Genomic DNA, 25,186 nt, shown 5'->3' on the forward strand with positions numbered 1-25,186 from the left:
TCCCACAGTGCCAGGGCTGGACTCATCCCTAGGAGTCATCTCCCACACTGCCAGGGAGACTTTCATCCCAGGATATCATGTCCCACGTAGGGGGTTGGGCAATGATTTCACTTGCAGAGTTGGGCTTAGAGAGAGTGAGGCCACATATGAGCAACAACAGAGGTCCTCCGGAAGTAACTCTTAGGTATATTGTGAAATAAGCTTCACAAGAATGAGCCTCTAGATAAAGGGCTTGGCCTATTGATTTGGGTGTCCCTAATGTTTGACACAGTATCACGGGATTCCCTGATGATAAACTTTAATAGTTCCATATTTTTTCTCCCATTCCTCAAGGGGGATGGGAGAAATACTTTTTTATTATCTGTTTAATGTTGTCTAGGATGTATCTAGGCATTACCTTCAGCTATTCAGCATTAAAGGCCCTCATTCTTATTTTGGGCTCCCTGTGTTTCACTTGTTCAAATGAGCTATACAGATAGGTTGAGTTAGATTATGTGCTACAGAAAATTTAGATTTTGGACAAAATAAACCTTTCTTCCTTTGATCTCAAAGAGTAGGTGCAGTTCTACAATCTAGACAATGTCTTCTTTACCCCTGTGTTCTGTACCTTAATCCTGACCTAATCAGCTTCGTTCTTTTCTCTAAATACCAGGTTATACATATATAAAACATCCTCTCAAAATCCAGAAATAATAATTACCACTCCGGACTCAATGTGTCTGCTATAAGACCTTACAATCTAGGCCCCTGTTTTCTTAAAAGCATTTTCTAAAGGACACCATACAATAATTGTTCTTTCCTTTCTGGCTTATTTTGCCTCACCAAGTGTCCCACAGGTTCATTCACATCGCTGCAATGCCTCAAGACTTTGTTCCTTTTTGTAACAGCACAATATTCAACCATATATATATACATACCATCGTTCACCAGTGTGCTTCTCAGTCGGTGCATCCTTCAGCCACCTGCATTCATTAGGCATCATGTATAAAGCCCAAAGTCCGCAGTCCATCAGCGCTCTCAATTTTAGATTATTTCATTGTTCCCAAGAGAAAGATCACCAATAAACACATCCTCACCAAATAGGAAATCTATACTTCCCCTTAACTCTTATCCCTTGCCCCATTATTTACCTCTGCTATTGTGGTACTGCTGATATTTTCCTGTTAAACATAGCCCATAGCATCCAATAACAGTTTTCACTCTATACCTGGACTTAAACACTCTTTGTATATAAATCATACTTTTGAAGTTGTACTTGCAAAAACTTATTTATATTTCTAGTGCTAATCAGTGGGACACATAGGTCTATACAACCCCTTTCAATCACGTTCACCTTATAGACCCACTAGAGAAGCATCTTCACTTCTGTCTATTCCTTTATATTTGAGTTCAACCTCATTAGCTAACCATTTGCCCATCATTAGCTTATATATGTATTTCTAAATCCCCCTATATTCTGTATTATAAGCCTCTGATTTTACCTTTACCATGGTCATAAAAGTGGAGTCATACAGTATCTATCCTTTTGTGTCTGGCTTATTTCACTCAGCATTATGTCCTCAAGGCTCATCCATCTTGGCATGTGCTTCAGGACGTCATTTTGTCTTACTGCTGCATAATATTCCATTGTATATATATATACCACATTTTGTTAATCTACTCACCCGTAGATGGGCATTTGGATTGTTTCCATCTTTTGGCAATTGTGAATAATGCTGCTATGAATATCAGTGTGCAAATGTCTGTTTGTGTCACTGCTTTCAGTTTTTCTGGGTATATACCAAGCAGTGCTATTGCTGGGTCATAGGACAAATTGATATTTAGTTTCCTAAGGAGCCACCAAACTGTCTTCCATACTGGCTGCAACATTATACATTCCCACCAGCAGTGCATAAGTGCTAGTTCTTATGTTTAGGTGTTTGATCCATTTTGAGTTAATTTTTTGTATAGGGTATGCATTCTTTCATTCTTTTAGCTATTGATATCCAATTCTCCCATGCCTATTTATTGAAGACTATTTTGTCCCATTTCAGTAGATTTGGGGGCCTTGGCAAAAATCAGTTGACCATAGATTTGGGGGTCTATTTCTGCACTCTCAATTCAATTCCATTGGTCAATACACCTATGCTTGTACCAGTACCATGCTATTTTGACCACTGTGACTCTATAATAGGTTTTAAAGTCAGGGAGTGTTAGTCCTCCCACTTCATTCTTCTTTTTTAGGATGCTTTTAACTATTTGGGATCTCTTACCCTTCCAGATGAATTTGGTAACTAGCTTTTTCAAGTCTTCAATGAGGTTGTTGGAATTTTGATTGGTACTGTGTTGAATCTGTAGATCAATTTGGGGAGAATTGACATCTTTTAGCATTCTTATCTGTGAGAAAGAAGTGTCATTCCACCTACTGAGATCTCTTTGATTTCTTTTAGCAATATTATGTAGTTTTCTGTGTACAAGTCTTTTCTGTCCCTATTTAAGTTCATTCCTAAGTACTTGATTCTTTTAGTTGCTATTTTGAATGGAATTTTTTCCTTAACTGACTCCTCACCTAACTTATTGCTTGTGTATAGGAATGTTACTGATTTTTGCACATTAATTTTATATCCTGCCAATTTACTGAATTCATTTATTAGCTTAAGTAACTTTGGTGCAGATTTCTCAGTATCTTCCAAGTATAGTATCTTGTCATCAGCAAATAATGAAAATTTTACTTCTTCCTTTCCAATTTGGATGCCTTTTATTTCTTTGTCTTGCCTGATTGCTCTAGCTAGAACTTCTAGCACAATGTTGAATAATAGTGATGACAATGGGCATTCTTGTCTCGTTCCTGATCTTAGGGGAAAAGCTCTCAGTCTCTCCATTGAGTACGATACTGACTATTGGTTTTTCATATATGCCCTTTATCATATTAAGGAAGTTACCTTTAATTCCTATCTTTTGAAGTGTTTTATCAGAAAGAATGTTGAATTTCGGTGAATGCTTTTTCAGCATCAATCAAAATGATCGTGTGATTTTTCTCTTTTGATTTGTTAATGTGCTGTACTACATTCATTGATTTTCTTGTGTTGAACCATCCTTATATTCCTGGTATTAAACCCACTTGGTCGTGGTGTATAATTCTTTTAATGTGTTGTTGGATTTGATTTGCTGGTATTTTGTTAAGAATTTTGACATCAATGTTCATTAGGGAGATTGGCCTGTAGTTTTCCTTCCTTATAGCATTTTTACCTGGTTTTGGTATTAAAATGATATTAGCTTCTGTTTCCTGGTGCCTGCCCATACAAAAAAAATTATATTAGCTTCATAAAATGAGTTAGCTAGTGTTCCTTTTTCCTCAATTTTTGGAAATGTTTGAGCAGGATTGGTGTTAGTTCTTTTTGGAATGTTTGATAAAATTCCCATGTGAAGCCATCTGGCCCTGGGCTTTTCTTTGTAGGAAGGTTTTTGATGACTGATTAAATCTCTTTACTTGTGATTGGTTTGTTGACATCTTCTATTTCTTCCTGAGTTAGTTTTGTGTGTGTTTCCAGGAGATTGTCCATTTCATCTAAGTTGTCTAGTTTGTTGGCATATAGCTGTTTATAGTATCCTCTTATGAATTATTTTATTTCTTTAGGGTCTGCGGTAACATACCCCTTCTCATTTCTGATTTTCCTTATTTGTATTCTCTTTCTTTTTTTCATTGTCAGTCTTGCTAGTAGTCCATCAATTTTATTGATTTTCTCAAAACAACAACTTTTTGTTTTATTGATTCTTTCTATTATTCTTTGTTCTCCCACTCATTTAACTCTGCTTTAATCTTTCTTATTTCTATTCTTCTATTTGCCTCCTTGCTATTTTTTTAACACCCCAGGTATGTCCATAGCTTAGGGCCTTTGCCCTTGCTATTGCCTCTTCTTGGAACTTTTTGCCCAGATATTGCCATGCGGTTCATGTCCTTACATCCTTTCAAATCTTTGCTCAAATATCACTTCTCAGGGACTTTCCTTACCTGACCATGCAATTGGGCATTTCTACTCCTCCCCACCCTGCTTTTGGATGCTGTGGTTATTCTTCCCAGGCTCTGTCACCTTCTAACACACTAATAATTTATCCATTTATTTTTTATTGTTTTTTTTTTTTTTTGCTCTGGATTGAAATACACCCCATAAGGGCGGCAGGGATCTTTGTTTCTCTGTTGAGTCTGCAGCACCTAGAACAGTACTTGACATATATAGTGAGGACTCAATAAAATAATTGTTGAAGACTGAAAGGTGAAGGGAGGAGTGGGGGAGGAAAGAATGGAGAGAAAAGGAAACATAATCTTAGTCTCCAACAGATTGAGTTAGCCTCTAATGTGAATCACATTTCCCTTGCACACAGCCAGCGCTCTCTATAATGCACTAGCAGGACCTCTGCTTCATTGTATGATTTGGGAAAACCTTTATCCAGTGCGCTGATTACCTTTATCCTTTCAGCATTATCCTCAGGCCCTCCGGGTCAAGAACCTGTGGTGACAGGCTTTAAATGAGATCATCTAGAACAGTCTTACCACATCACTGGGCGACATCCGGTTTGAAGGGTGTTATGCGTCAGAGGTGGCTTATTGTTACTTCTGCTGCTATTATTGGGTCTCTCAGCTCATCTCACTTGGGCTGCACGAGCCAGGCACGTCCCTACGCTTCCCCTTTGGCACACTTGATGTCATGGAGAAACCGCCATAAAGAGGAAAGCCAGAAGATGGGAATTTTTCCATTCGGCAGGGGTACCATGCATGAAAACTTTTGTTTGAAGCTGGCACAACAGGAATAAATTTCCTGTTAGTTTAGAATGTTGGATTATCTGAGGACAAAGCAAAATCCAATGATATGTTCCAGTGATTTAAAGTAAAAAAAAAAATTTCTGAACCTTTGTCTAAAATTGTACTATAGGTTTCTAATATTCAGTTACCAAGGAAGTGCCATTGTTTTTATTCATAGCAGTGAAATCCCTTCCTGACACTTTGACCAACCCTCTCCAATAGGGAAGAATTTCACACACACAAGACTCTATTTTTTTTAAACATATATTGGCAGAGTCTTTAGAAACAGATGGCTTGCCAATTTACTTTTCCCATGGTCTCTAGCAAGTGCCAAACTCCGTGAGGTTTTTCAAAGAATTAATAGCAACAATAATAACCTATTTTTGGAAATGACACAAGTACCTGGCCATCGCCCAGGAGAAGGCCATACTCTCACCAGTGGGTGGTGTCAGTGCATAACCTCAGAAGGGAGAGAGCAAAATTAAGCAAGTGTTTGTGTGACCGGTTTGGCCAGTGGAAATAAAGCAAAATCAAGGTGACTTGAGGTTCTCTTGCTCAATATGAAATTCCTGTGCATCAATTTTTATCTTTCCAGAGACTGAAGAAAAGAAGATGTGCTAATGTTGTTAAACTGGACAGTGTTCCGAATCACGGTGTATAGGAGATCTGATTTTGATTGCCAGCCACATGTGCGCACACTCACACACACACATGCACACACAGAATCCCTATTTTCAATCACTGGGAAGTTTGAGAACTAGATGATGAAAACATCTACCTTGTGTCTCATGGTTCTGATGCAAAGAACTCCAAATCTTCACATGCAGCCTGGAAACCTGGAGGCCTTTGTACCTGGTCCTAAAGCATCACATAGAGCAGGCCAGTCACTGGAATAGCCCTTTTTAAGTGAGGGCAGGTGATTTTGGTGGGAAGCCCTGAATGGGTGAGTACCAGAAGTGGCAGCCTTCCACCACCGACTCCCAGGTTAACAGGTTACTCTCGGTGGTAGATTGGAGCTTGTGAGAGCCACCTGTGCACATCTTTCAAAAACTCCTTGTTCAATGATGGTAGCTTGAAGTTGAGGATGACTGGCATTTTACATCACAGAAATTGGCAAATGCTACAATCAAGACATGAATTTTTGTTTATTTGCTTTTTTGTTTCCAAGAGATCCAGTTGCTAGACTCTTACCAGAGCACAACTGTTATTAAACGTAGTAGATTGCAAACATAGCCCTAATCCTGTACCTCTCCCTGTGCCTCCACCCCTTTGCAATGTGGCTTTGCAACTGTTCCTTCAAAAGGTGGAGTCTATTTCCCCACCCCCTGATTGGGGGTGGCCTTGTGACTTGCTTTGGTTAGTAGAATATAGTGGAATCAGTGGTGTGTCTTTTCTGACCATAGGCTTCCAGAATCCTCACTTCTTCTTGCTCTTAGAACCCAGTGCCACCATGAGAACAGGACCGTGTTGGCTACTGACAGATGAGAACCCAGATGGCCATCCTACACCAATCAGTCTCTAGTCAACCCACAGCTGACCACAGACACATGAGTGAGCACAGGAGACACCAGGGGCTCCACCTTGCTGAGCTCAGAAGAACTTCTTATCTGAGCCCAGCAAAAATAGCCAGCTCACAGAATTGTGAGCTAAATAAATGGTTGTTGTTTTAAGTCACTGTGTTAAGGTGGTCATTATTCAGAAAAATAAACTGATAAATTAATCAACTCAAAATTCTCACTAAGTCTTAAGCAAACAAATGACAGGGGTGTTGCCTGGATTCACAAATGGGCTAATGTCTTTTTGGGAGCCCCTATTCCACTGAAGGACTTATTTTGAAAACACTTTCTCTATCCAGCTTTCCTTCCTATTAGCTTCTGAAAGGGGATGGGGTTGTTTAAACATTGGCGTCAATGGAATAGAAGGCTAAAGGGAAACTGGAGAATCTGAAGTTGTCTAGGCAATGTCTCAAGCAAGAGAGCTAAACCATTCCCCTTCAATCAGCATCACTTCTCCTCCTTCTGTCCCTTGAGTAAGACAAATCCTTTTTTCTCTTAGGACCTTGATCCTTGATGTTTTCCTTCCACCTGGAATGCTCTGTCTCATTCTCCAAAAGACCTGCATCTTCTTCCCATAAGGGCTGAACTCGAATTTTCCTTCCTCAAAGCAATTCTTCAACAACCTCCATAGCACGAGTAGCTGCAGAATTAGTCTCCTCAAAGTTACTCTATCACAGTCCTATCCAGAAGAAATATAATGCGAGATACCTATCTAATATTAAATAGCCTAGTAGCCACATTTTTAAGAGTAAAAGAAAAAGGGGGAAATTAATTTGAAAAATGTATTATATAATGGAATATATCTAAAATGTTGTTTTAGTATGTAATCGATATAATAAATTATCATTGCCCATGTCCACATCAAAACTTGCACAAAATCATTCGTATCATCTTTATTTAAAATTGGAAACAATCAAAGCATTCCTCAATAGGTGAATGTATAAGCAAACTGTGGTACAACCCTACCATAGGCTACCATTGGGCAATAAAAAGGAACAAACTAGTGATACATACAACTTCGATGGAGATCCAGGGCATTGTGTGAGTGGGGGTAAAAAGGCATCCTCAAATGCTGCATGATTCCACGTACAGAACCTTCGGAAAATTACAAAATTAAAAATAGGGAAAACAGATTGGCGGTTTCCAAGGATTGGAGCTGGTGATAGAGAGAAGGGTGAGCTTATCTGTAAAGCAGTATCACAAAGGAGGTCTTTGCAGTGATGCACTAGTCCTGTGTCATGATTGCAGCGTTGTTGCAGGAATCTACCCATGTGATAAAATGGCACTGAATAACACACACACAATGTACCACTGTCAAATTCATGGTTTGGGTGTTAGGCTATAATTAAGTAGATGTAACAGTGGGATATGGATAAGGAAGACACAGGACTTCTCTGTACTCTGTTTGCCACTGCTTATGAACCTATAATTATTTCAAGGAGATTTATGTACCTTACATGTGTATCTTACATTTTTTTAAATACCAGGTTTCACAGCCTGGTGTATATTCCACTTAGCACTCATCTCTGTTTGGACAAACCCCAAATGTAGTGCTCATTTGTCACTGGTAGCTAGTTGCTTTCAGACTGAATAGCACAGCTCTAGCACATGACCCCGCTTTGTTAACTTCATAGCAATTCCCACTCTCTAATAGTAATAGCCAACAATTATTGGCTGCTCCGAGTACCTGGCAGTGCTTTATGTGCTAAGCATGTATTACTCATTAAAATTTCACAATAACCCTTTGACATAGGTACCCTGATTCACTGCACTTGAAAGATTAAAAAACTGAGGCATGAAGAGATTTTAAGTAGCATGCCCCAGTAGGTGGCAGAGCAAGGATTTGCACCCAGATATCTGGCTCCAGACTCCACTATGCTTGTTTCTTTTTTCCCTGTGCCCTACCCCCTGCTCCCCAGAAGCCCTTTCACTCTACTCCATAATGGCCCTGCTCACCACTGCTTTGCCAACGGTACTTGGTACATAGTAAATGCTTAATAAATATTTTTGAAGAACTGAGAAAAACAATAACATGTAATGAAAAGTTTCCAAGATCTGGCTCTCTGTCCTGCTCTGTCTCTGATGAGTTGTGTGTTTTAAGTTGGGTCCCTTTGAAACTGAGCCTGAGAAGTGGGCCCAAACCCCATTGCTTGCTGCTGTATCACCAAGTGGAATGCCAGTTTATTAAAAGCCAACCTCTTTAAACAACAAAATTGTCCAACCAAGGGAATATTTTGTCTCTCCCAGTGACCTTTCATTCAACCAACAAATGACCACCTACCATGGACCAGACAGAGATAAGATGATCAATTTACGGGGCTCACGGTGTACTGGGAAAGACCTATTTTGCCTTCCGACTGTGTTGATGAGAGCAGAAAGTGACTGAGGTTTCCTGAAAGCAAGTTTGGCAGCATTTTAAAAATGTTAAACATCCATGCCTTTCATCCAGTTATTTACATATCTGGCAGTCTATTCCACAGAATTGTTCATTTTTATGCTGAATGAAACATACACAAGGAGTCTCACTGAATTGTTAAGAGGAAAAAAACCTTAAATGTTAATCAATAAAGGAATCAATATGTGAATTATTATAGTACATTTCATTTTAGAACATGATGTGCAAACTTAACAATAAAAAGCAAGTACTGATAGGTATATTGATATGGAAAGGTAGCCAAGGTTTGCTTTTTACATTTTTTTCATTTAACATCCAAAATAAGTTAAATGACACAAAAGAGCAAATTTCACAACAGTGTACATGGCGTGGTCATGTTTACGTGTGAAAATTCAGGTCGTGTGCAGGGGCGGCATAAACCAACAGAAGAGGTCCCGGAGATTTGGGACTTTGCAGTGTAAATGGGTGTTGGCAGTTGACTTTTAGCTCTTACTCTCTGTTGCGCCTTTATTATTCTAATTGTTCACAAGCACATGTTCACACATTATTTTGTCATACAATAGTTGTAAAAGGAGCTATGGGAAAACATAACAAGAACTTAACAAGTCTGGGGTTCAAAAGTGACATCCCTGAGAAAGCCTTCTTGATCAAAAGCGGGAAGAGAGAAATGAGACAAAGTCAAGTTTCAGTGGCTGAGAGATTTCAAACAGAGTCGAAAGATTATCCTGGAAGTTATCCTTATGCATTACACAGATATCCCTTTTTAATTTATGGTGTATTGGAGTTGCTGGAGGGAAGTACCTGAAACTGTAGAGCTGTGATCCAGTAGCCTTGGTTCTCGAAGACGATTGTACAACAATATAGCTTTGACAGTGTGACTGTGATTGTGAAAACTTTGTGTCTGAGGCTCCTTTTATCCAGGCTATGGACAGATGAGTAAAAAAATATGGATTAAAAAATAAATAAATAATAGGGGAGAATAAGAAGTAAAATTAATTGGGTAGACTGAAATACTAGTGGTCCATGAGAGGGAGGGGTTAGGGGTATTGGATGTTTGAGTTTTTTCTTTTTTCTTTTTATTACCTTTTCTGAAGTGATGCAGATATTCTAAAAAATGATCATGGTGATGAATGCTCAACTATGTGATGATATTGTGAGCCATTGCATTTACACCATGTATGGATTGTATGTGTGTTAAGATTTCTCAATATAAATATTTAAAAAAAAAATGTGACCTCTGAAGAAGTGACATTTGACCCAAAATGAGGAGTGTGACTTAGGGTGAGAGATGAGACAAGGGTGAGAGGTGAGACAAGGAATAGGGACCAGGACAGGAGAAGACAGAGGGCCAGTATCTTGGGCTTAATGAACAGGAGAATGGATTTATGAGGCTAAATAAGTATGCAGTGAGTAGGTTCCAGAGGCGTGGTGAGCCATGATAAGGAATTTGGTTTATGTTTAATAAGGTCATTGAGAAGTCATAGGAAAGATTTAGGTAGGAGAGTGATACAGTTGGATTTAGCATTTTGGAAGGATGGTCTTCCCACAGGGTGAACAACTGCTTGGAAGGGGCAAGCTTAGTTGAAAGGTGTCCTAGTTTGCTAGCTGCCAGAATTCAATATACCAGAAATGGAATGGCTTTTTAAAAGGGTAATTTAATAAGTTGCAAGTTTACAGTTCTAAAAAAAATGTCCCAATTAAACCAAGTCTATAGAAATGTCCAATCTATCCAGGGAAAGGTACCTTGATTGAAGAAAGCTGATGAAGTTCAGGGTTTTTCTCTCAAATGAGAAGGCACATGGTGAACACGGTCAGGGTTTCTCTCTCAGCTGGAAGGGAATATGGCAAACCTGGCGTCATCTGCTAGCTTCCTCTCCAGCTCCCTGGGAGGCATTTTCCTTCTTCATCTCCAAAAATCACTGGCTGGCAGACTCTTTGCTTCGTGGTTCTGCGGCATTCTCGGTTGTGGTTTTCTCATGGCTCTGTCATTCTTCTCTGCTCTCTCCGAATCTCTTTTTTATAGGATTCCAGTAAAGTAATCAAGACCCACCCGAATGGGTGGAGACACGTCTCCGCCTAGTCCAGCTTAACAACCACTCTTGATTGAGTCACATCTCCAGGGAGATGATCTAATTACAGTTTCAACATACAGTAGTGAATAAGGAATTAGAAGAAATGGCTGCCTTTACAAAATGGAATTAGAATTAAAGCATAATTTTCCAGAATTAAAGCATGGCTTTACACGCCTCCTTTCAAACTGGCACAAGAGGACACTGAGCTAGATGACTTTAGTGGTCTAGAAGAGAGATGACAGTGGCATGAGCTACATTAGTGACGGTGGGTATGGCAGGTAGACTAATGCCTTCCACAAAAAATGTCCATGTCTTATCCCTGGAATCTGTGAATATGTTAGGTTATATGGCAAAGGGGAGTTAAGACTGCAGATGGAATTAAGGTTGCTAATCAGCTGACTTTGAATTAGGAAAAGAGAGTCAGAGAGATGTGATACATGGAAGTACAGTCAGTGAGATGCAAGGCTGCCAGCTTTGAAGATCAATGGTGGTGTCCAAGAGCAAAGCAAGGTGGTTAGCCTCTAGAAGTGGGAAAAGGCAAGGAAGCAGGTTCTACTGCAGCCTCCAGAAGGGAACACAGCACTGACTATATCTTGATTTTAGCCCAGTGAGAACCATTTCAGACTTCTGACCTCCAGAACTGTAAGATAAAAACTATGTGTTGTTTAAGCTTCTAAGTTTGTGGTAATTTGTCACAGCAGCAATAGGTAACTAATACTGTGGGGATCCAGAGAGGAGTACGGATGTCATGGACATTTTGGAAATAGAACTGGCAGGAATTGGTGATGATTGTATATACAGGATGACAGAGAGATGAAATCAAAGTGGACCCCCAGGTTTGGGGCTTCAGCACTCAATGTAACACTGACTATTTACTGAGATTGAGATATCTAGAGAATTACCAGGTAGAGCAAGTAAGAATAGCATGAGTTATGTTTTAGAGATACTGACTGTCAAGAATGGGAAGAATCCAATAGGAGATTGGTGTGCATAAATCTGGAACTTAGGAGAGAACTGGGCTGTATCTTTAGGTTTGGAAGTCATTGGCATAGGGAAGAAGTAAATTCATGGAAAAGGATGATACCATGCTGAACCACTGGCTTTTAATGATGATAAAATATAACATGATTTTCTGGTATGTAATCACCACTAAGTGGGTGCTACTATAAAGATCATTATATTTTTTCTTGCTACTGTTCAACATTATGTTTACACTAGACCCAATGAAAATGATTAAAATTTAAATACATTTTCCTCAAAGCATGCCTTTTGTCAGTCCCAGATGTTGGATGGCAGAAAAATGGGATGGATGAGTTGAGTCCAGGTCTGGGAGTTGAGTTGACAGGTCTTATAATGTTGAAGGTTTAGACAGTGTGGGCTTAGGTGAACAGATGTGATAAATCCAACTATGGCTACAGATTCCAGAATCAGAAAGCTCAGATGAAAAGAGATCAGCAGATAGGCGAGATTCAAACAACTTGACAAGAGGAAGCTAAGAAATTCCCACATGTAGCGAAGGACAAATAAGAAACAAGAAGTCAGGTATGAAGGCTGAGTTCAAATCCAAAGACTAGAGATTGGAAACCAGACTGAGATCCACAAAAAAAGACAGGTGCAGTTGGAGTAGAGTTCAGATCAGAAAAGCAAGCAGTCAGACCAAAACAACTAGTTATTGTGTGTTTGTGCAATGCAAATGGGGACCAGGAATAAGAATTTTAGTCTTTTTGCTGGCCCATCATGCTTTGAGGTGGTGTCCCTAGAGTAACTGCACCTAATGGAGCAGTGACTGTCCCATGGGTGATTTCCAGGAGACATAACAATAGGAGAATCTGATAAAAAGAAACAGAGTCATTTATAATATCTTGTCTGACATGATAATGATAATGTTTTTCTTAGAAAATGATTTTATTTTTATTTTTAGATTATATGAACCAATTCCAAGTTTTTTAATATTTTCTTCTAAATCTCAAATATGTAATCCATGTTATATTTTCCCTTAAAAGGCATCATAACTAAAAACATGGTGAATCTTTTGTTCATGATTCTGATTCTATGTTATATGAGTATCTGGGCACTAACATCTCAACAAGGGAATGTTGTGGTTGGTGCCCTCCCTTCTCAATCTCACTTCTCAATCTCACATCTTTCTTCTACCAATGGCAGGCTGATCATTAAGTATAAGTTATCAGAACACAGGTGGGTATTTCAGAAATACTTAAATATCCATTATTACATTTACCAAGTTCTTAAAAATAGATCTGTGGTAAAGGGGAAAAAAATCTCTTTAAGAGGGAGTCAATGGGGAAATAATTCCTTTTAAAATGTGCACAAAAAGTGCCATTTTAAAATCTTGTGGTCTTTTTCCTTCTATGTAAAATCTAACTGTCTATATGGCTAAAAACCTTAATAGCCCCATAATTACATGCAGTTGTAGGGCTCAATAAGCAGACCCTTAATGAGTTTCAGAACTGAAGGTTAGAGATCAACTGTGTTAGACCAACACTCTTTGAGATGAGGAGGATGTGAACAAAAAAATTGTCTAACAGATTGGCTCCAGCTCAGCTCATCTTGTCTTTGCCTCCAGCCCATCTTAAACTTGGCCCCTCTGCACTAACTACTTCCTCCCAGGACAGTCAAAGCTCCTACGGTATATCCATGCCATTATCTTAAAAATATTGTGAGTGGGGTGAAGGACAGAGCCACAGGTCCTTGAGGTTGGAGAATATTGGAACTTGCTTCAGTTGCAGTAAGAGCCGAGACAAGGTGGTTCTTTCCCTGCCATCCATTTGACTTGATGAGTTAGAGACATTTTAGTCACTGATGAGACCTGGCTAGTAATGGAGTGGCCAGTAATTCATTCTGAGACCTTCCTACTCCATTTCCCTCAAGGACACTAACTCAGAATGCTAAGAGGCAGCAGGTACTGAACACGTGCTGTGAGCCAGGCACAGATCTAAGCCCTTTTTTATGTCTCATCTCATTGAATCCTCACAAAAATACACTGAAGAAAGGTATTTTACAAATGAGGTTGTTGAGACAAAAGGAGGTTAGGTAGGTTGCCCAAGATAACACAATCAAAAGGTGTAAGAGGACTGGGGTTCAGTTTCAGCAATCTGGACTCCTGTTTTTAACCACAATGCTTAAATAATGAGAAATTGGGCTGCCTGAAGAGGCAATAATGTTATTTAATAGAACTCTTTTATCTTTAATCTTTTAGATAATTTCATAAAGAAACAAATTACACCTGGTTTTTCTCCTTCTTTCCTGGCCTCTCCTCTGCAATCTTCTGTGCTGAATTATTCTCCTCTTCTTACAGCTTACTGCTGGGGACTCAGTCCTTGGACCTATTCTCTTTTCTAAAAGAACTCATTTTCTTGGTGCTCTTGACTACTCCCATGTCTTTAAATATTGTCTACAAACCCTGACCTACTACTGTACTCCAGATCATATATATAACTTCCACAATCACTCAAGATTGTGATCAGATATATAATATGTACTTAAAACTAAGCATGCACAAAATTAAACTCATGATACTCTCCACAATCTATTCCTCCTACAGAATTCTCCATCTTAGTCAATGGAACCAAATGCCTTAGAAGTCACCATTGACTTCTCTATTCCTCTCACAGACTACATCGAATTCTTACGGGCTCTAACGTCATGCAGTATTCCGAATCTGACTACATCACACCATTGCACCCATCACCCCAGTCCCAGCTGCCATCATATCGCATGAGAATGACAGCCTTGGCCTCCCCAGTGCCCCTTCTATGTAATCTCTTGGCCCCCACCTCCATTCTCCACACATTGTTTATAGGAATTATCTTGCAACATATCTAGTGATGGCACTTCCTTGCTCTAAAATCTCCAATAGCTTCTAATGACAGTAAAATCCAAGGTTCTTGCCATCACAAGACCCTACATGAGCTTGTCATTGCATCCCCTCAGAACTCTTATCCCACCCTTCTGGCTTTAGGAACCACTGCAGCCATGTTGCCTTTTTGTTGCCCACTTGGGCATCCACACACAATCCCACCTCAGGATGTTTGGATTTTGCTGTTCGCTAACCTCCACCCCATGTGCCAGAGTCTCAGTGATTCCTTCACCCCAGTGGGTCTCTGCTCAATGTCGTCTCTTCAGAGAGGACATCTCTTTCCGCACTGCAGGACACATCATCTCATGTCACCCTGTGTCCTCTTAACGTTGATTCATTTGGCTTCAAAGTGTTTACCATTCCCTAATGTTACACTTCATCTCTCTTTGATTACTTTTCTGTGGCTTGTCTGGAATTAAAACTCCATGAGGGCAGGGACTCTCTCAGCTTTGTTCGTTTTGTATATCCCCAAGCTGGAACAGTGCCTAGCACAAAGTAGGTGTTCAGTAAATACTGTTTTGAGTGAAAGAATGAAGAGGCAAGATTATAATGTGAAAATCTAGAAACAGTCATAGAATCAGGGTGGCAGGACCCAAAAGGTTAATTCTGCTCCTAGAGAAGGCTGCTGAGGTGGGAATCATGGCTGGTGGATAAGGAACCATCCTGAGCATGAGGGGTCTGAGGAGGAAACTCAGAGCTGTCCCTGGCAAGAGCTGCAAGGGCAAGCAGTGACAGACTGTCCTGGAGACAGGTCTCTATTTTCATGCCATGCATTCTCAGTGCCTAGAGCAGCAGGGGCAGAAAATAAGCACACGTGGGAATGGTACAGACAGTACTAAGCCAAGAGAAAAATTCTTTTGCACCAAAAGAATCTCTGTTCCAAGGGACCAAGAATCTGCTCTAGTAACAGAGTTGAGCTGTGCTGTGGATGAAGAGGCTTCTGGTAGGGTATACGTTTCTGTGATTGCTGTACAGATTACCAACACTGGCGACTTAATAACACGTTCATTCTCTTAGAGCTCTGGAAGTCACTTTCCCTGAGTCAAAAGGGCCACACTCCCTCTGGAGGTTCTAGGGGAGAATCCATTCCCTTGTCTTTTCAACCTTCAGAAGCTGCATGCCTTGGCTCATAGCTTCTTCCTCTATCTTCAAAGCCATAAGCATAGCATCTTCAAATCTCTTCCTGCTTCTGTTGTCACCTCACCTTCTGCCTTGGTGTTGAATCTCATTCTGCCTTCCTCTTATAAAACAATTGTGATTGTATTTAGGGCCCACTAGAATAATCTCTCCATCTCGAGGTACTTAACTTAGCCTGAAAACTCTCTTTTACCATGTAAAGTAAAATCCACAGTTCCAAAGATTGGGACCTGAGTATCTTTGGAAGCCATTACTCAGCCCACCGCCTGTGTACATAGGAAGCTCAGTATGGCCCCTGGCTTTTTCAGCTCCACTTCTGTTTGCTATGGGTAGAGTAGTATAATTTGTGAACTCATGTGACCTAGCTTATTCATAGGTCAAGCAGTGTCCTCCTAATTTAAAATATCACACACGTTAAGTATCATAACTCTGTCATGTCTACCACCTATTCTCATTTCCATAGAAACAAGAGAAGTGGGACACTTTGGTAATACTGTTGTAATTTGATTTGTTTGTATTGTCAGGAACGTAATCTGATGTCACACTGTGCCTCATTGTAATCAGGGAGGCCTTTGCTGTTACATATCATATATTCAGACAATGCAAATACATTTTTATATTAGCTGAAACCATCAAACTTAGGCAGATAAACTGGCTGCAGAGATAAGCCCATGTTGGACATAGGCAGTGTGCAAAGGGAAAGACACTTGATTAGAAGCTTCACAGAGCCTGGTTTCTAAGTCCTTGCTACATCGCAAGTAGTTTATTTACCTTGGGCAGGCCACTTCTCTTTCTCACATCTCCATTTTCTTTTATGTAAAATGGGGCTCATGACATCTCATCCTGCAGAATAGGGTGGCAATGCAATACGGGGATAAGAGCTTAGACTTGGAGGTCTGATGATCTACATCAAATCCTCTCAACTCCACCAGTCAGCAGTGTGAGCTCAGTCCAGTTACTTAACTTCTCCGAACCTTAGTTTCTTCCTCCTTAAATGGACATAGTAATGTACATTCATGGAAGTAAAGTAGAAACTTGCATAGGATAAATGAAATAAGAAATATAAGGTAAAACTGGCACAGTGCCTGACCCACAATAAGTGGTTATTAAACTCTTTTAAAGTTTTTTTTTTTTTGCATGGGCAGGCACCTGGAATCAAACCCAGGTCTCCAGCATGGCAGGGGGGAATTCAGCCACTGAGCCACCGTCGCACCGCCTGTAACTTTTTAAAAGAAAATCCATTATTATTAACAAAATTCATTCATTCAAGAGTCATTTACTTATTATCTAATATGTACTAGGTACTATGGAAACATACATACCTGACAGAGCTGGCTAAGTCATTGGAAGAAAGGATACTCACTCATGAAACTGTTTAGGAATCATATCATTAAATTCCAGAATAAGTTGCACAGACAAGGGAAGAGTGTTGGGTATTTGTTCGTTCATTTATTTTGGTGCAGCCAAATGCAGTGTCTTAGTTTTCTAGGACTGCCACGACAAATAGCACACAATGGGTTAGCTTAAGCAAGTAATTATTGTCTCATGGTTTTGAAGACTGGAAGGTCAAAATCAAGGCCTTGGCAAGACCATGATTTCTCCCTTCCCACAGCCTTCTGGTGCTGGCTCACTGCAATCCTTGGAGTCCCTTGGCCTGCATCTCTGCCTCTCACCCTTGGGGAGCCCTTGATCTCCTCCTGTTCCTTTCTCCACAGTCTGGCTTCAGAGACATCCAGTAAGAGGGATTAAGGCCCTGATTCACTGTGGCAACACCTAAATAAGATCTTAGAAGACCTTGTTCAAAAGAAAGTCCACCTAACTGATGATACATCTTCAGAGGGTCCTATTTACAAATGGTTCACACCCACAGGAATGAGATTAAGGTTAAAACATCTCATTTTGGGGGGTTCGAGATTTATTCTACCCCAGTTTCTCTTTTAGGAGTCCATAGCTCATGGCTCCTTTGGCCTCACTGCCTTAGTGAGCAGAGGGGCCTGGACTCTGTTGACCTCCCCACATGAGGGTGGCCCAGAACCTTCACTGCCCATTCACAGTGACACTGTGAGGGGGAAGTTGGTGTTGGGTGGCAGATGGCATGTTTCCTCTCTGCTGCTAAAAGAGCATGACCTATTACCATGACCTAATGAATTCCAAATATAATTTTAGGTAGGTTTTTTTTTCAGTCTATGCGTAACATGGTCTACTTCCATTATTGCCAGTTCTAGTTCCTCACAGTATTTGATTATTGACCATTTTTGAAATCAGTCTCAAAATCAAAGCCTTCATCTGAAAGGCTATTTTAGTGTTTGGATTTAATTTTCCAGGCCTGTGCTTTCTCATAGAAATAATATGTGAGCTAAACATGCACTCTTAAATTCTCTAGTAGCCCCATTACAGAAAAACAATTTTTAAGTGAAATTAATTTTAATAATGCCTTTTATTAAAAAAACCCAGTATATCCAAAATTGCAGTCTTTCAGCTCATAGTGCCTAAAATGTTTGTACAAATGATATGGTGTGCTGGTTTGAAAGGATGTATACCCCCTACAAAAGCCATGTTTTAATCAAAATCCCATTTCATAAAGGTAAAATAATCCCTATTCAATACCGTATGTTTGAAACTGTAATCAGATCATCTCCCTGGATGATGTGATTTAGTCAAGAGTGGTTGTTAAACTGGATTAGAAGATGACATGTCTCCACCCATTTGGGTGGTCTTTGATTGGTTTACTGAGTCCTATAAAAGAGGAAACATTTTGGAGAATGGAAGATTCGGAGAGAGCAGAGAATGCTGCAGCACCACTAAACAGAGAGTCCACGGGCCAGTGACCTTTGGAGATGAAGAAGGAAAATGCCTCCCGAGGAGCTTCATGAAATAGGAAGCCAGGAGAGAAAGCTAGCAGATGATGCCGTGTCTGCCATGTGCCCTTCCAGATGAGAGAGAAACCCTGAACTTCATTGGCCTTCTTGAACCAAGGTATCTTTCCCTGGATGCCTTTGATTGGATATTTCTATAGACTCGTTGTAATTGGGACATTTTCTCGGCCTTAGAACTGTAAACTAGCAACTTATTAAATTCCCCTTTTTAAAAGCCATTCCGTTTCTGCTATATTGCATTCCGGCAGCTAGCAAACTAGAACATATGGTTTATACCAAATTCCTGCTTTCCTTCTCAGAGTCTGAAATTTTGTTATCTACTAGGCAGTTTGCCAACATGACCAGTCTCCGACGTAAACCCCGGGCACCAAGTCCCTGTTGAGCTTCCCTGGTGCACCGCATTTCACATCTGTTTTCACAGCTCACTGCTGGGGGAGTTAAGTGCATCCTGTGTGACTCAGCTAGGAGAGGATAGTTGAAAGTTTGCACCTGGTTTGCTCCAGTCTTCACCCTGTGCCCCTTTGCCCTTTGCTGATTTTGCTATGTATCCACTTGCTGTAATAAATCATGACTATGTATCCACTTGCTGTAATAAATCATGACTATGAGTACAACTCCATGCTGAACCTGGGGGTAGCCTTGGGGATCCCTGACACACATCCTGACTTGGTTATTGTGAGTTTTAAATATAATCAGATCATTGATCATTTAGTAGTGTCAGGTACAGACTAAGCATGGACATACCAAAGAGAAGATACCATCTGCTAAGCAGATCTTCACTTCCCTACTCTGGGGTGCTAAGTCACCAGGACTATGTCTCTGTTTTTCACGATAAGTGGGATTCCTGGTCTCTAACAGATAACAGCTACTGCTAATAAAATATTACTATATATCCAATATTAAGTCAAGTGTCAAGTCCAAGAAATGTTGCTCTATGATTTAGAGTTGCTTTCTGTTTTCCTCTTACATTGCTTCCTCTACACACCTTTAACATCACCTTGCCAGACGTGTGGAACATACAGCTGTATAGTATCACTAGATAAGTATAGGTGGATTAATCCAGTCACGGGTTTGCTTTCCACAACTCTCATAGAAACAGGAAACATTTCAGTAGTTCACTGATATTTTCTTTTTAGACCTTCACTTGAATGGCATGGCAACCACTGTGAAATTCTCAATTAGGCGAACAACAGTAAAAATTTCTGTTGCAATTCTAAAAATATTTAGCCTAGTACTTTCCATGTTTGTTTAGGTATGTTAGATGTAAAGGACTCTTCTCAAATTGTTTTTCTGAAATAATCCCACTCTTTGTTTTAACAAGTGGTCATATCTAAAGATTGTTAAGTAGAATGATTATATTGTTAAGTAGAATCAGCCAACCCATAACCAAAATATATTTTCAAATGTATTTTATTTTTGCTAAATGATACTGAGAGAAGATGTGCAGAACCACTTACTTGGTGTAACTTCTTGGCCACTAAAAATGCCTCAGGTCCTCAACTGGACAGACGGTAACATCACCATCCTGTCTCCCTTGAGCTAACACAATTGTTTATGGCTCATAAAGTTACCCAGAGTTGACATTGAGGTGGCTAAAAGAGAAAGATAAAAATGGCAGGAATCTGAAGATGCAGGGTATGGATTGATAGTCAACTCTTTGATGGTGTGTAGTTAGCTTTTTCAGTCTACTAGTCTACTCCAAATTGTAATGACTTAAAGCAATGACATTTATTTAGCTCCTAATTTTACAGGTCAGCATTTTGGGTTCATCTCAATTAGGGGCTTCTTCTGCTAGTTTTGGCTGGGCTCACTCAAGTGTTTTTGGATGGCTACTGCTCCACCATGTGGCTTTGCTTGGGGGTTGGCTGGTTGTTGGCTGGGATGTCATGGATATCCTGACCTTCCTCTCGTGTGAGAGGCATGCTCAAGAGCAATAAGAGGGCAAGCCCCAACGTGCAAGCACATTTCAAATATCTGTTTGTGTCATGTTTGCTAATGACTCATTGGCCAAGGCAGACAATAAACCCGAGCCCAAACTCATTGTGGTTGAGAGCTACCCAAGAGCATGGACATTGGGAGACATGAAACATCGGGGGTCATTACTGCCACAGTCTACCACAGCTGGGTTCCAGGTTCCTTTACTTCTTTGCACTTTGGCTCAAGTATTCCCAAATGTTTAAGATCAGTTGACCTATATTTATTGACATACTTGTAGTAAGGTACTTAAGAAATGTTTTTAAATTGTAATCATGTTTTCCAGGAAAGACAGTACATCAACATATTCTCAGACCTTACCATCTTCCACTATTCTTTCATTAGTTTTACAGATTAATCTGAGGTAACAACCAGTAGAGACTGGGGTGGGTTTTGAGAGTCTAGGGAACTGTGGCTGGGAATTATCTATCACTGTCAAGAGCCTGGATATACAGGCAGTGCCTGGGATAGGAGCTTGAGAAAACTGGGATGCAGCAGGAAGACCCTACTTGTCAGGTGATGGTAAATGGTAAAAAGAAGAAACAGAAATTTTGTGGTGGGTGAAGGGAAAGGACAGGAAGGAAAGAAGGAAAGAGGGAGAAAGCAAGGGAAGACGCTAACCTCTGGGAGTTTGGGCCCCATGTGCTTCTTTCACTGACTGAATACACTGTTCTCAGTACCACAAGTCCGTCAGCAAATATTCCTCGAGCAAGCTGGCAAACTCCAAAGAATTCCTTCATGGAGCCAACATTTTATCAGGGAAAATAGATGTCAAGCATATCATCACACATAATTAATGACAAGTGGATAAATGCTGTGAAGATGTGCTTAGAACTGTAAGAGTGTACAACCCACATATTTAAGTCTAGAGGTCTGAGATAAGGCTTCTCCAACAAAGCAACATCTAAGTGAAAACATCACCATGCCCTCGCCAATGTTGTAAGGATCCCCAAAATGATCACAATTGTCTTGTTCACAGAGGAGGAAATTAAGAGGGAAAATTAGTTACTCAAGATCTCAGCCAAATAGGTGGACTACCCAGGATTCACACCCAAGTTTATCTTACATGTTTTCCAATATCGTAAGGCATACTTGGCGTGTTCTACAGGTTTTCTGGAGGTATGCTTGTTTTGAATAGGTCAGCTTGCGTTGTTCCAAATGGGCAAAACACATTGTAGAAAATTCTAAATATCATATGCCTTGTCCCCCAGTCACCCAGTTCCCTTGTCTGTGGGCAGTGCCCATCAAGTTTCTTCTATGCTTCTCCAGACATATATTTAATATTTACAGCTTTCACTTTGTGCCACATGCTTTTCTAAGTGCTTTACAACTGCTTCTTATTTAATCCTCATAGCTCTATGCGATGAGTAGGCTTATTACTGTCATCTTTCATGTATATGCATGTTTTATTTTTTTGCGTAAATAGTTTTTTTCCCAAAATTCTAGGGTCTTCCCTCTGTGTATTCGACAGCTTTTGCTTTGATAATGCCATGTAACAACCATGGCCAAAAACGTTAGTGGCTTTCCTACAGCATTTATTTCTCACTCATGAATTAGCTATGGCTTGGCTGGGCATATCTCTGGACTAGAGGTGGAGTTCGTGCATCCTTCATGGATCTCTCCATCCAGGCCCTCAGCTTAGGGAAAATCATCTGTCTGAGATAACCTCATGGCCGATGGGGGGAGAATAAGAGAGAAAGTGGCAGCACATAATGCTTCCCAACACCACAACCCAGAACCCAAAGCTGGTCACATAACCAAATCCAAAGTCAATGGGGCAGAAAACTAGACTCTGCCTGCAGTGAGTCATGGCAAACACAGAAGGGGAACAAAACATTTTGGATGAAATCATCTAATCTCCCATACCCTGAAAATCCAACTTTGATCATCTGCAGCTGGTGCATAGAGAAATAACTGAAAAGATGTAACCGTAAATGAATTAATAATAAGCTTCCTATTGTCTTCTGCTCGCAAGATATAAACAGCTGTCTCTTTTCTGTTTGCATTGTCTAGGTTTGTGCATCATGTTTGGAAAGAAAAAGAAAAAGATTGAAATATCTGGTCCATCCAACTTTGAACACAGGGTTCATACTGGGTTTGATCCACAAGAACAGAAATTTACTGGCCTTCCCCAGCAGTGGCACAGCCTGTTGGCAGATACCGCCAACCGGCCAAAGCCCATGGTGGACCCTTCGTGCATCACACCCATTCAGCTGGCGCCTATGAAGGTACGGTGAGGACTCTGTCTTTAAGTTGGCTTAAGAAGCAGGTTCTTGTTTAATGCCATATGCCACCTTCATGGGCAAACCATAAAAACACCTACACCATGTGTTTTTTTTTAATATCCACAGATAATCTTCAATTATCCTTCAGTGATTATAATGCTAACCACTTATTGTAAATTGCAGCACTAAAAAGGAACCTCAGCTTTCAGATGGGAGCTTTTCTTTTTTCCGTAATAACACATAACATTCAATCACTAACTAGGAAAGTCTCTTTCCACTTTAAATCGTGTTTGATAGTCCTTGCACTGAAGAATACTAGTCATCCCCTCTGGTTCATATTGGTCGTAATCGCTGGTTAATCATGTAAAGTAGACAACCGTTTGTTGTTTTGGCATTTACCCTCAGGAAATTTAGACTCTTCTTGTATATAAAATTTTGTATAATCAAATTATGACAATAATAGCATACACGCACACATGCATACTTACATACATATTATACTCACACATGTATATGTTTTATATAATAAAAATATATAAAGACATAATTAAATATATGAATATACATATAGGTATCAGTCAGGAGTCTCCAGAGAAATAGAACCAACATGATACATGGAGAGATAGAGAGAGAGAGAAAGAGAAAGAGAGAAAGTGAAAAAAAGTTATTTTAAGGAATCGGCTCATGTGATTGTGGGGACTGATAAGCTTGAGGTCCATAAGGCAGGTAGGCAATTCTGGTAAGAGTAATATTGCGAAAGCTATAGAGGAAGTCAGCACGCTGAAAATTCTAGTAAGAACTAATACTGAAGTCTCAACTGCAAAATCCTAGGGGAGGAGTGCATGGGTGGTTTAGTGGTAGAGTGCTCGCCTTCCACGTGGGAGACCCAGGTTCGATTCCTGGACCATGCATCCCCCCCCCCAAAAAAAAACACATAAAATCCTCAAGGAGGCGAGCAGGCTGGAAATTCCCAGGGGTTTTGATACTGTAGTCTTGAGGCAGAATTTCTTCTCTTTCTTGAACCCTTAGTTGTTTGCTTTTAAGACTTTTGGGTAAGGCCCACTGAGATTACTGAGGGTGATCTCTTTGACCTAAAGTCTTTACGTAAAGATGCGAGTCGCATCTACAAAATACCTTCACAGCAACATCTAAGCCAGAATTTGACTTGCAGTGGACATCATAACCTAACCAAGTTGATACATACAATTAGATTCAAATTTGTCTGCAGAGAGAGCCATTTCAAATAAAAGCAAATAATTTGAGGCCTAGAATCGGAGATAGTTTACCTTAAACAAATGGTTAGATTTTGGCAAGGAATGTTCATGAAAAAAGTAATTGCACCAAAGCAGAAAGTAGACCCAATATATTTCTGATATGCCAAGTTACCAAAGAAAATCCAGCCATTGCTGTTCTCTCTGCACATCAGAATAAGAACTCTTCATATCATCAGGCAATTGCCCAAAAGTATCTACAGGAATTAAACAAAAGTTTATCATCAGGTCATTCAATAAATGATGCCAGAATTTTGTAATCTATGTAAAGCAGGATTTCAGATTCTTCTCTTACTCATGATATTATTAGAAATCTAAGCTATCTAAATACCTTATTCTTCATTAAGTGACATATTTAAATGATATGTAAAAGTGGAAGTATTTTTAATAGGATGCAAAAAGGATCTTAGCTCATAAATTATTGGAAATACTTATAAAATATCACTTAAGCTGACTAAATTGGTCATTCTTTTCTGATTCTCAGCATTGAATCTGCTTTACCCAAAGATCATACACAGATTTAGAATCTTGCATTTTATAAATTTGACTTTCTGACAGGATTTGAAACCTATCAATCCAGCTAAAATGTTACATACTCAGAAAATGGCTATTTGAGAAGATAGATCTTTTAGGGACAAAAGGAGCCTTTTAAACAGGTATTGATTGATATTTAATAGAGCTCAGAGCAGTTAACCTATTTCGCTGGCTAGAATTGAACAACATCCTACAATTGAACATAATTTTCTCCCTAAGAGAACTGAAAACTAATGCTTCACAGATGACCAAATAGTACCGTGGCCCATATTTAGAAAGAACTTGAGATTTGAAAGAATAAAACTTTCTAGTTTCATTATTTTTCTTATATCCCAAGTTTTTGCAGAAACCCAGAAAATAGAATGGACAGTGTGCCCAGAAAAGTTCTCTGCTGTTGCTCATCATGGAGAAGGAAAAAAATACCTGAGTTAAACTGGAGCTTATTTTTTTACCCTTGGGTACAATTAGCATTGGATGAGGAACTTCCCA

The 25,186-nt window shown here is 39.8% G+C and overlaps 1 protein-coding gene across 9 annotated transcripts in view; it reads left to right on the forward strand.

The window, feature by feature from the left end:
- PAK5 (p21 (RAC1) activated kinase 5) overlaps positions 1 to 25,186 on the forward strand; it is a 383,618-nt gene that overhangs the window by 244,459 nt on the left and 113,973 nt on the right. For all 9 annotated transcript variants that reach the window (XM_077115453.1, XM_077115420.1, XM_077115413.1 and 6 more), the window contains exon 3: positions 22,681 to 22,895. In XM_077115453.1, coding sequence (XP_076971568.1) covers positions 22,692 to 22,895 — 204 coding nt within the window. In that variant the 5' untranslated portion in view covers positions 22,681 to 22,691. The remainder of the gene's footprint in view (positions 1 to 22,680; positions 22,896 to 25,186) is intronic.

Source organism: Tamandua tetradactyla, chromosome 1 (assembly GCF_023851605.1).
Source record: "Tamandua tetradactyla isolate mTamTet1 chromosome 1, mTamTet1.pri, whole genome shotgun sequence".
Taxonomy (NCBI): domain Eukaryota; kingdom Metazoa; phylum Chordata; class Mammalia; order Pilosa; family Myrmecophagidae; genus Tamandua; species Tamandua tetradactyla.